General features: G+C 40.5%; 1 protein-coding gene across 1 annotated transcript in view; it reads left to right on the forward strand.

Annotated features, from left to right (window-relative positions):
- Window positions 1–798: 798 nt before the first annotated feature.
- The window catches only part of Mcf2l2 (MCF.2 cell line derived transforming sequence-like 2), a 243,675-nt gene continuing 231,546 nt past the window's right edge, over window positions 799–12,927 (forward strand). The window contains exon 1 of the mRNA XM_076867044.2: window positions 799–875. Within this exon, the coding sequence (XP_076723159.2) occupies window positions 800–875 (76 nt within the window). The 5' untranslated portion in view covers window position 799. The remainder of the gene's footprint in view (window positions 876–12,927) is intronic.

A 12,927-nucleotide genomic window follows, 5' to 3' on the forward strand; every position in this document is an offset into this window, starting at 1 on the left:
GAAGGAGGGGCCAAGACCAGGAAGAAGCGCATCCGGCAACCTGAACCCCTGCTTAGGCGGGAGAGCCTCAGTCACTAGATCCAGTGTTCAACGGTTCCTGGGGCTGGAGCGCTAGCTCCCGCCTGGTAGAGGAAGGGGCGCAGCGATCTTGAAAACAGGCATAGCAGGGGCGCGTGCGCGCTTCCCGGAGTGCCAGGCGCCGCCCGCGGGCAGGGAGAGGTGGGCGCCTAGGCGGACGGCGCCGGGCTGGAGTCTGGGCGTGGGGAGGGCGGGGCGGAGAAACTGGGGCCCGCCAGCCACCTCCGTTCCGCAGCCCTGCGAGCACGGAGGCTCCGCGCCATCCCTTGGCGCTAGCCGTGCATCTTCATCCCGATCCTCTGTGGAGGGGTCAGAGTCTCCACCGTCCTGGATCACAAAGCCTTTCTCCTTCTTGGTCAGAGAAGCCCGCGGGGCGCCCTGGGCGACTTGCTTCCTTCACCTCCTGAACGGCCCCTTCCTGCACTATAAATGCCAGCCGTTACGTTGGGAAAGCCGCCAGACTTCATCCCTAAAATCAGTCCCTGCAGGGCGTGGCTGGAGTGCTGTAGCGGAGAGGCCCTTAAGAGTTGGCCTTGGCTGCGAGTGACTCCCGTTTTGTGCCTGAAGACAGCAAGGAAGAAGGGAGGGTAGAACATCCTCGCGAGGATGCCTTTAAAAACTCATCCACGGCAGCGGTAGAAACAGTTTTGTTTGGCTTTTTTTTTTTTTTTTTTTTTTTTTTTTTTTTAATATTGAGTAGTTTTGTTTTGTTTTCAGTGAAATGCTATTTTTGTTAAAAGAAGAAATGGCCCTCCAGGAGCTCACCCGGCGACTGGCCACAGTGATCACTCATGTCGGTAAATGGAGCTATTTTACCTTGCGTTTTACTAATGGAGGGTGGGGGCACACTCTCTGGGCTGTCTGGCCTTGCGCTTACCCGCAGCCCAGCGGCAGCGCCCTCCCTGGGCTGGTGCTGGTGCGTACCTGCATCTGGGCTTCAGGCCCCGGGATCTGGTGGGACGGCCAGTGATAGGCAGCCTGGGAGCGCGTCGCTGGCAGCTCTGGGGCCCTCACATCTGGCAGGGAGGCGGAGGCTGCGAGGCAGGTGGTTGCCAAGTCTGTTGAGCCCTAAACCGAGAGCTACTGGACTATTGCGATCGGTTACCCACATTTGATCCGGCAGGGTCAGGGTTGGGGAGTGGTTGGGTGGTTTATTTGTATCTAAAAAGGGGAGATTATTGGGGTGGGGGGATACACGAAGAACGTGTGCTGGTGCGTTCCAGACGAATATATGCCAAGTCACTGAAGGCTTGTTCATAAATAAGAGCAGGGGGTTGCCGGTTAATCGCAGCCTGCATCAGCTTGTTACTGCACCCTGCTTGTTACTGTACCCTCCTTGTTATTGTACTGTCCAGAGATGTAAGCACCCTGCCAGTGAACCCCGTAAGAAACCTCTTCAAGCCAAAGGAGATCAAGCAAGTCTGATCTCCTTCTATGAGCTAAAATGGGAAGCAAAACACTCATTCCTTGTCCCCGAAATACAGGTTGTGCTGAAAGGACAGGCCCTATGTTGTAATCGAAAGAAGACATTGTGACAGTTGTCAGTTAATTCTTTCTCAGCATTTTCTTCCTTCGTCACTGCCCTGAGCCTCCCCCAATAAAGACACATATACAGGTTCAGAACTTTTGGATGTGGGTAACTTCAATTATCTGGGTAATGTTCTCTGTTGCTGACTGCTTTCACACTCGTTTGTGAATGCAAGTCAGTTTTTATTGATAAAGCTAGAAAGGGTTTGCCTCAACCTTCTATACATTTGTTAAAATGCTTCTTTGGTTCCAGTATGTTAAATATTTCTTCTATTAGTGAGCCATTCTTATTCTTTGATAACCTAGTCCAATGCAATAATGATGCATATCTCAAATGATAGAATTGTGGAGATGTACTTTGTAGATATGTTTTATACTGAAAGGCTTAATTTTAAGAATTGAGCTTTAAAAAATATTTCTGGTGCCAAATGTGACCACTGAATTTTTTTTTTTTTTTAGTACTGGGAATTGAACCCAGGGGCACTTTAATACTGAGCCACATCCCCAGCCCTTATTTTGTATTTTATCTAGAGAGAGGATCTTGCTGAGTTGCTGAAGCTGGCTTTGAACTTGAGATCCTCTTGCCTCAGCCTCCCCCCGCAGCTGGGATTACAGTGTGTGCCACTGTGCATGGCTGACCAATGAATTCTTAAGATAGAAGTTTAGAATAATTCTCCCAGGGACCACTGAATGTGAAATATTGCTGAAAGCAGGATGAAAGAAGAAAAAAATCTAATAAAATAGAATTTGGTATTTCAAATATGCTGTAAAATATATTGAATGCTCTATTAAACACAGTTACCTGTCACATAATGATGGGAATATGTTCTGAGAAATGTTAGGTAATTTTGTTTTTGTGGGAACCATGTAGCATATATGTACAAACACAAAGATGGCAATGAGGTCACTAGGCCATATAATTTTATGGGACAAATGGAGTGTACAGTCTGTTGGTGACCAAAATTTATGTGTTACATGACTATATTGGTAAATGTTTGAGGTTGTGGTATAGGGAAATGGCAGTGTCCTGGGCAGATCTTAGGCCTCTCTCTAAGTGAAATCTGAAGTTAAATGCAGAGAATGATCTGGATGATTACTAAATCTTATTAAGACTGCCCCCATTTCTCCAGATGTAGGATATTCTTGAAGATCTGGTAGGCAGTATTCCTTGACTAACACCAGGTTGTGTGTGGTGTTCAGGCTATGGTATTCTTGCCCTTTTTGCTGCCTCCTTTCTTCCCTAGCCAGCTCAATGCCAGATATAGATACGAATTTGCTGTAGTTTCTGCTCCCAAAGAACTCCCAATGGCCCCTGGCAAATGTGTGCTTTGCAACATTCTGTCTTCTCATGTATAATCCCATAAACCTGTGAAATGGGTGGTATATACATTTTTATCACCATCTTAGAAATGAAAGAATTGCAACTCAGAGGGTGCTATGATTTGAATGTCCCCCCCCCAAAAAAAAAGCAGGTGCAACAGAGTTGGGAGTTGAGGTCTAATGGGAGGAATTTAGATCATGACCTTCACCCTCATGAAGGGATTAATACTGATTACAAAAGTACTTGGGACTGTGGGTTTGATTTTTGCCATTCAGCCTTGGGATGATGGAACACGAAAGTCCTCACCAGATGGGGCCTCTCAACCTTGGACTTAAACCTCTAGAATGCTAAGAAATAAACTTCTTTTCTTTATAAATGTCCCAGTCTGTGGTATTCTGTTATAGCAGCAGAAAATGGACTGAGTTACTGACACAAAAAGAAAAAAATCTGAATAGACCTATAACAAGTAAAGATACTGAATTAGTAATTTTAAAAAAACCCTTCCCACAATGAAAGATCAGAACCAGATGTCTTTGTTAGTGAATTTTATCATATACTTAAAGAAGAATTAATGGCAGTTCTTTGACAACTCCTTCATGAAGAGGTTGGAATTAGGTACCAACTCATTTTATGTATTACCCTAATACCAAACCCAGACAAAGACACACAAGAAAACTGCAGATCAGTATCTCTTAGAAATATAAACACAAGGCCAGGTGCAGTGGTGCACACCTATAATCCCAGTGGCTCAGGAGGCTGAGGCAGGAGGATCACAAGTTCAAACCAGCCTCACAACTCAGTGAGGCCCCAAGCAACTCAGTGAGACCCTGTTTCTAAATAAAAATACAGAAATGGGCTGGGGATGTGGCTCAGTAGTAAATCACCCCTGGGTTCAATCCCTGGTACAAAACACACACACACACACACACACACACACACACACACACACACAAGCCTCAGCATAATGCTATCACCAAGCAACATATAAAATGATTATGTACCATGATCAAGTGGGGCTTACCCTAGGAATGCAAGGTTGATTTAACATCTCAAAATCAAAGGATGTATATCAATAGAATGAAGGATAAAACCCACATAATCCTCTCAGTAGAGGCAGAAAAAGCATTTGACAAAATCCACCAACTTTTTAAATTAAAAGCAACAACAACAAAAGCAAAATTGCTCAACAAACTAGAAATAGAGGGGAGTTTCCACAACCTGATGAACAATTTTTATGAAACGTCCATAGTTAATGTTAATGCATTGACAGGGTTGCAGGCCAATCCTGGCACAAATGTGGTAGCTCTTTGGAGAAGTGTTTGAATTCTCACCACTGGAGCCACACCTCTTCTTTGTCCACTACAGTGATGAAGACAGACATTTGAGAACTGGAACCCAGCTGCTGAGCATGGCCGACTGTGATGTGGCTTTCCCATTGTTGGTGACAGCTTACAAAACATGGAGGAGGGGAGTGTTTGGGGCTAACCATGGTGTTTACTCTCCTGTTCTCCTGGAGGACCTCCCACTGAAGGTTTCACATTTCAGGGATGTCTTCAGGTTGTGAAGGAGCCCTTTAGCCCAGGCTTTGATTTTTTTGCTTTTAACTAAACATTCCTAAAGGTCCAGTGTAGCACGCTGGCTTACACAAACCAGAATTCCACTTACTGTCTGCCTTTAGGAAAGCCTATGGGGTTAACAGCTTGTCTAAGGGGACAGATTCCAAGCAAGAAGCTAGACACTCCTAGTAGGAGCTTAAATATTTAAATTTTAGCCATTTAAAAATACCAATGAGAACAATCCCTGATCACTTGCTCCTTTGGTTCTAGAATAGTCTTTTCTGGGATGACAGATATACATATGACCTAATACGCCGGCAAGTGCTTAGATGTAAACTACAACCAGACATAAGAGGGAGGGAGATGCAACGAAACCAGCTTCTCTGTTCTGTGTTGGTTTTCTACTGAAAGGTTTTTGGGGAGATGAAAGTCTATTTAAAAAAGAAAATGAACATTGATTGAGCATCAGGCCCTTTCACATGTGCCTTTTTATCTTTTTTACTTCAGAGAGTAGGTACTATTACTCGTATATTGATAGATGACAAAACTAAGAATAAAAAAAACCAAGTTAAGGAACTTGCTTAAAGCCACAGTGCTTCCAACAGGGGGAGTTAGGATTTGAACTCAAGTCTTGTTTCACAGTTGATGTGTTCTCCATTGTATCAAAATGAATAATTTTAATTACCTGTCAATAATTAATTTTTACAGAGTATTTATGTTAATTCGGTATTGAGGAAAGATTTCTACTTTCCCACACAATTGTCTCCTCCCTAAGGACAGGGACACAAACTCATATTTAGTCTCTAGATCTAGCTCATACTGGCTCTATAACTGAAAAAGCTCTTTTTCTGTTTGATTTGAAATGGGTTGGAGAGGGCCCCTTTGGAATCTACCCAATCTACTTACTAGCCTCTCTGGGTTTCAATTCCATTTGTGATTCTTCTCACTAGCAGTACTCCATTTGCCTGCTTTCTGAACCTCTAGGGTGTATCCCAAGCTCCCCCCTCACCACTCCTCCCCACCACCACCACCGACACCAGGAACCCTTAGTAGAATGGCCCTTTGCCACCCCCACGCCAGTTTTCCCTCCTTTTCTGAGTAGCTGCAATAGTTGATGTCTATCTCATGTGTGTTTTTCAGTGTTTGATTACAGTCTGGCTTCAAATATTTCTGTGTTCCAAATATTGAAACCTGTTTGGTTCTTGACTGAACTCATACTACAGTCTTTTCTTACAACATGACAATGTCTTACTTAAGTGTCACAACTAATATTGCTTTGTGACCTTGTAGGTTAAATCAGCTATATAAAAGTTAAAGATCAGGAATCAGGTGTTTAACTGAATGCAAAGGAAGTCTCAGAACGTCTCCTGAATTTCCTCGTCTGTAAAGCAGGGTGGTGATTAAGCCAGTCCCTTTGTTTATTTCTCAAGTTGGAATTATGCTATGTAGTTACAAGTGGTTCAGAATAAACTTTGAGACTGTTGCAAAAAGAATTTGGGAATCTGGAATGGCTTCAGTTGTTTGCTTTGTGGACTAGCAGGGGAAGCGTGAAAGGAGTGTTGTATTATTCTGCCAATCTGGTTAAGAGGCCTACTCTCTCTGGTTCCCCCTGGTTCTTACTAAAAATTGCTATCTGAACAGATGTGCTTGTCTTTGCAGGAACACAAATTGGAACAGAATGGCTTGACTGCCTGTAGGAAGATTGAGCAGGGTCAATGTGGGTAGAGTAAGTGAGGTAAGGCTGGTAGAGTATATGAAAAGACCCCAGGTCCCTGGCCTTGATTGACCCTGGCTGCAGCAGTAATTGTGAGAAGCTGCCTAGAGTGAGTGTGGAATAATCTGTCCTGGAAATTCTTACCATTCTCCCTGCTTCTTCCTTTAGAAACTGGGACTGTCCAGGGGCAGTGCAGAGAGGGTAGTTCAAGGCCTTTAAGAACATACCTCTTGGAGCTGGGGTTGTGGCTTAATGGTAGAGTGCTTGCCTAGCATGTGTGAGGCACTGGGTTTGATTCTTAACACCACATATAAATAAATAAAGATCCATCAACAACTAGTAAAATATTTTAAAAAATACATACCTCTTGTTTTCATGGATGTAGTAAAGCCATCGTGGGAGAGGGCTGCTGTCCTATATTTTATTGTTACTGTATAGATAGCTTGAGTCATACGAAGCTCTGGATCTGGACTGTGTGTGCAACTGCTTTAAAGTAATTCGAATCAGAAACTTTGGCAGATTTTCTTGGGAGAGTCTTCCACACCTCCGCCAGAAATAGGATTTGTCCATTTTGTTTTGTTTTACTCTTTCTTCTACCTGTTGTGGGTCTTTTCCTGTGTCCTCTGATTCTCTCTCTTCCCCAGAAACAAAGGATCTGTGGGGGTTGGCAAGGAGGCCTGTGAACTATCAGATAGGAGGAGAGTTTGAGACTCAATCTATGCTATTAAGGGACAGACCCAAAAGTTAAGTTGATCCCCTGTCAATCACCAATACAGGCAATTCCGTTAGAGTTTGGATGCAGAAGCTGTGAGCTTCTGTGGCTAAAGAAAACTCTTTTCGAGTTGTGTGACTTAAGCTGGATCTTAAAGGAAGGTGAGAGTTCAGGCAGGTGGAGCCGGGAGGCTCTCTAATAAAGGAAGGGAGGGGAACAGCCACTTTGGTAATTTGCATTGGTCTTCCTGTACTGGTTGTCCTGGTTGGTTTATTCTCTGCTCAGGCCTCCAAGGTCAATGACCCTTTCCTGCACAACTGAGAAACCCTGAGCTTTATCTTAACAGAAGGAAAGTGAGAAGGAAAGAAGAAAGAAAAGTGAGAGAACAGAGATCTGCCTTCTAGCCAGATCATTTTCTGGAGTAAAGAGGAAGGAGAGGCTGGAGGGACATGAAAAAATACATTTAAAATGATGTGATAGCTATTGTTCATTTCCTGCCTGTTCAGTATCACATATTATGATTTATATACATTTTTTACTTAATTAAACTTAATTAGAAGTGCAGCCCATGTTTATGGAGGAGGAATTGGAAGCTTAAACAGGTTAGGAAATTCTCCCAATGTAATGCAGTGTGGAGGGGGAAAAATTGAAGGAGGTCTGGCTGGCTTTCAGGCCTGTACATCATCACATTTGGCTTAATTTCCCATTACAGAACCACATATGAACCAGTAAATGGAAGAAGTGTTAGTAGTGAATTTAAAAGTGTTTTTTTTTTTTCCTTCAAAAGCCTAACGGAGCTGACAGCACGTTAGTCCTTTAGTGTATTTTATAAGCCACTTGAAATGTTGATTTATTAATGGTTACTTTCTTCCAACAAAATACTATCAGTTAAACTAAAGAGTTTGTTTTGTAGCCTTTAAACATGCAGAGGTAATAAATATGAATGCTCAGGTAGAAGAAAGTCTTTATTAAGGAAGAAATTTTTAGGAGTGTTACTTACTTTCATTTTCTAGACTAAGTACCAGAGTTTAAAAAAAAAAAAAAAGTCATAAGGTTGTAACCTCTTGTTACAGTGGCAAGGTGACAGCTCTATGATGCACTTTTATTTAGTGAAGAAGACTCTGTATTTAAAGGACTTTTACTGTGAGGGAGATTCAAGTGCAAGGCATATACATGTGGACAACTACAGGTCCCAATATCTGAACACGTGGGTTAGAGAATCTAGTTAATTGTGGATTTCTTTGTTCAGTTATCTGATCCCAGACCCTTTTCCAGCCCAAGTTTGGGTTTGAGTGTCTGTTTTTTTTCACCTCCTATCAGATCAATTTAAATTCATTTTAGGCTTTGTTTTCTGTTCCCCAGGAAACTATAATTAATTCACTGAGTGAAAAGAGATACTTGTGCATGTTTTATCTTATTTAACCCCTAATTTATGACTAACCCCATTCATAAGGGCCTCTGGGAGCTTGGCTCTGGCAAGTGTTGTGGATAGGGCATGAAGGAGTGGGCATGACCCCTGCCTGTGGCCACAGTCCTCCATGAAGTTTAGGGCCAGGCCTCTGCCTTCACTGCTGCAACCCCAGTGCCCTGCATGGCTCCTCAGATGTGCTGCAGGCTTGGAGAAACGAATGAATGAATGTCCTTCTGGAGCCTGCAATCTAATGGGGGAGACAAGCATCCAGCAAACATAAGTTAGACCAAGTCAGCCACCATTCATTCCCCAGTTCCTCATCCCAAGCCTGCACCAGGCTCACCCCCAGCATTGGACTTATCTTCTGTGCTCCGCTGGCCTCTCTGCTTCTGGGCTTTCACAGCTGCTGTCTTTCTTTGGCACCTGATTGATTTAGTAGCAAAACCCAACTCTTCTTCAGTAACTCAAAAACCTAAACCCAGAAGATAGGAAGATGCAGGGGAATTTTCTAAAGATGGAAGAGGAAATCTTATGATCTAGCAGCACAGACACTTTGAAATGCAACTGGAGGGATTCCTGTCCTAAAAGTGTCCTCTGGCTACCTTAGCTGCTGAGGGTTTCAAGGATCTGACCTCCCCTTTTCTGTGACTTCCTTCTCCTATCTCATTTTCCTCTTTTTCCTTCTCCACTGGTGAAGAAGGGTTGGTTGTTACTGGAAAGATGGGCCTCAGGAGCTTTTGCATTTTCAGGCTTCTGCTTTTTATTCAGTTTTATATCCAATGTGTTATTTATCCCTCTCGCAAGCAAAAGAAACTTTGCTTGAAAGGGAGAGAAAAGCCCAGAGGCTATGAAATGGAGTTTTAGACCTTGACATATGGTGCAGAAGTAAGAAGGAAAATTCCATTACACCCTGATTTGCCCTTCACGTACAGGGCAAGCATTTTCTCCTTCAGTGTCTTGAGACAACTAACCCAGATTTTAAAGAGAAAGATCATGTTTCCTGGTTATTTTCTGAGGATTTTTGTATAATCTTAGAGAAGCAGAAGAAATAGGGAGGGGAATGAACATTATGTGGTATTTCATAAGGGCTTTAAAAACTGTGTTCACAAAATTAATACATAGTCTGTGTTTGTAAGAGTCAATATAAATATGTTAATTCTTCCTAAATTGATCTATAAAGTAAATACAATTCTTATCAAAAAGTCTATTAAACATTTTTGTAGAAACATGGAACCAGCTAAAAGCTACTATAATAGGCAAAAGGAATTATAATTGCCAAAGGTTTTTTTTTTTTTTAAATACTAATTTAGAGGACTTATACCATCTAATTTCAAGACTTACTATAAGGCAGAGAGTAATCAAGACAGTATGGTTTTGGTAAAAAGATGAACATACATGTCAATGGAACAAGGGAGAGAATCCAGAAATAATACCACACAGATGTGACTTATTGATTCTTGACTAAGGCACAAAAGTAATTCACTAGGGAAGGGTATAAAGCCATTTTCAACAAATGGTGCTGGAACAACTTGATGTCTATGTGCAAGAAAAAAAAAATGAGCCTCATTCTATGTATGCCTCACTTCATATACAGAAATTAACTCAAAGTGATTATGGATCTAAATGTAAAACCTAGTTTATAGTCAGGAAGAAGACATAAAAGAAAATCTTTGTGATCTTGGTTGGACAAAGATTTCTTAGGACAACACTGAAAGTATAGTACCTCAAAGAAAAATTTGATGGATTATTCTTCATCAGAATTTATTTTTCTGATACAAGATCTGTTAGGAGAATGAAAAGACAATGTATCAACTGGAATAACTACTTGTGAATCATCTGTCTAACAAAAGGACTTCCATCCAGAATATTTAAAGAACTCTCAAACTTAACAATAACTGTGCCAAATAACCAAACATTAAAAAAAAAAAAGGGCAAAAAAATTGAGAAGATGTTTTACTAAAGAAGATACACAGATGGCAAATAAATATACAAGGATATGCTCAATATCAGTAGGCATCAGGGAAATTGCATACCTAGTAGAGTGGCTAAAAGTGATAATACCAAGCCATGACAAGGGTAAGGAGGGACTGGATGTCTGACACACTGTTGGTGGGAATGTCAGATGGTACTATCACTCTGGAAAACAGTCAGCAGTTTCTAACAAAGTTAAACATATGCTAGGTGAAATTTCATTTTTTTCATGAACTTTAAAAAAAATTCTTAACTGAAAATCTTTTAAAATTCTTTTAAACAAACTTTATAATCATTTTTTAAATTCCCTTTATCTCTACAAACAGATTAATGACAAACTTCAGTTATAATTTAAAATAAAGGAAAAAAGAAACAAAAATCCAAACTAATGACCAGGCCCCAAAGAGAAAAGGTCCCATTCACGGACTTCCACTGCAAAGCAGAGAGACTTAACACAAAGGCTGTGGATACAACACCTACAAGGGGTCTCAAGCTAGATCGCTCTAAGACACTTTGGCAAGTGAATACTGTGCCCTAAAAAGGCCCACACATTAGAGTGGAAGAGCAATCCCTCCAACACCTGCATAAAACCCAACACAGGAATAAAAGTAATATGAAAAAAACAAGGTAACATGACACCTCCAAAAGTTCATAATTCACCAGCAAATGACCCCAAAGATACTGAAGTGGATGAAATGCCAGATAAAAAATTCAAAAGAATGTAATTTTAAATAGAATTTTATTGATTTTAACTTAATTTGGGAAGAGTTGATATTTTAAGATTAATTTTGTTGGATGAAATATTCTATTGATGTCTGTTAAGTCCATAATTTTCAAATTCAAGAGTTTTTTTTCTGAGTTTATGTCTGGATGACTTATCTAATGGTAAGAGTGGTGTGTTGAAATCACCCAGTATTATTCTGCTGGGGTCTATCTGAGGCTTCAATTTGAGCAGTGTCTCTTTTATGAAATTAGTTGCACCCATGTTTGGGGCATAAATAATTTTTTATTGTTATAATCTTCTTCTTGGATTGCTTCCTTTAGCAGTGTAAAGTGACCTTTTTGTCTCTTCTGATTAATTTTAATTTGATGTCAACTTTGTCAGATATGGGAGTAGCTACTCCTGCTTGTTTTTCAAGGTATATCAATTTCCATCCTTTCACTTTCAGCCAGTGACTGTCTTTGCTTGTAGGGTGCATCTCTTGCAAACAACATATAATTGGGTCTTGGTGTTTAATTCATTCCATGAGCCTGTGTCTTTAAATTTGAAATTTGAGACCATTTACATTCAATGTTATTGTAGAGAGTTGTTTATTAATTTTTGCCATTTTGACTTATTTATAATATCTAATTTGGTCCTGTTTCTCATTTGCTTAGCTTCTCTTCCAATGAGATTTGTTTGTGAGCCCTGGGGTTTATTTTTATTTCTTCTGTGTGGAATATTTCTTTAAGTAATTTCTATAATGCCAGTTTAGAAGTCATGAGTTCTTTCAGTTTCTGCTTATCTAGGAAGGTTTTTATTTCTTCTTTGATTTTTGAAGGATGTCTTTGCTGGATGTAGCAATCTTGTTTGATAGTTCTTTGTTTTTTTATCCAGAACTTGGAACACATCATTCCAACCCCTCCTGGCTTTTAGAGATTGTGCTGAGAAATCCAAAGTGATTCTGATTGGCTTGCCTCAAAATGTGTTCTGACGTTTTTCTCTTGAGGCTTTAAAAATTCTATCCTTGTTCTGCATGTTAGATATTTTAATTATAATGTGTCATGGAGAAGTTCTTTTTTTAAAAATCTTCTTTAATGCTCTAAATGCATCCTATATGTATGTATGTCTATCTCATTCTCAAGGTTTGGAAATTTTTCTATTAATATTTCCTTGAAGAGGTTGTCCATTTCATTAACCTGCATCTCTCAACCCTCCTCAATTTCAAAGATTCTTAAATTTGGTTTCTTAATGTTGTCCTTCTATATTCTGATCATGGTTATTTCTTTTATTTTCTTTAATATTGTCTGAATGTTCAAGGCTTGCCAATTTATCTTCGAGCTCTGAGATTCTGTCTTCAGCATGGTTTGCTCTACTAGAGACTTTAACTGAATATTATCTCAATCTCCTTATTGAATTTCTCATTCATATCCCATACTGACTTCCTTAATTCATTCAGTTGTTTTTCTGTGGTCTTTTGGAAATCATTGATCATTCTTTTGAATTTTTTGTCAGACATTTCATCCACTTCAATATATTTGGGGTCAGTTGCTGGTGAATTATGAACTTTTGGAGGTGTCATGTTACCTTGTTTTTTTCATATTACTTTTATTCCTGTGTTGGGTTTTATGCAGGTGTTGGAGGGATTTCTCTTCCACTCTAATGTGTGGGCCTTTTTAGGGCACAGTCTTTACTTGCCAAAGTGTCCTAGAGTGATCTAGCTTGAGACCCCTTGTAGGTGTTGTATCCATAGCCTTTGTATTAACTCTCTGTTTTTGCAGTGGATGTCTGTGAGTGGGACCTTTTCTCTTTGGGGCCTGGTCATTAGTTTGGATTTTTGTTTCTTTTTTACTTTGTTTTAAAGTATAACTGAAGTTTGTCATTAATTGGTGTGTGGAGCAAGTTATGCTTTTTTTGGCTGAGTTTAGTTCAGTGGC

This window comes from Callospermophilus lateralis, chromosome 10, assembly GCF_048772815.1.
Source record: "Callospermophilus lateralis isolate mCalLat2 chromosome 10, mCalLat2.hap1, whole genome shotgun sequence".
NCBI classification, from domain to species: Eukaryota; Metazoa; Chordata; class Mammalia; order Rodentia; family Sciuridae; genus Callospermophilus; species Callospermophilus lateralis.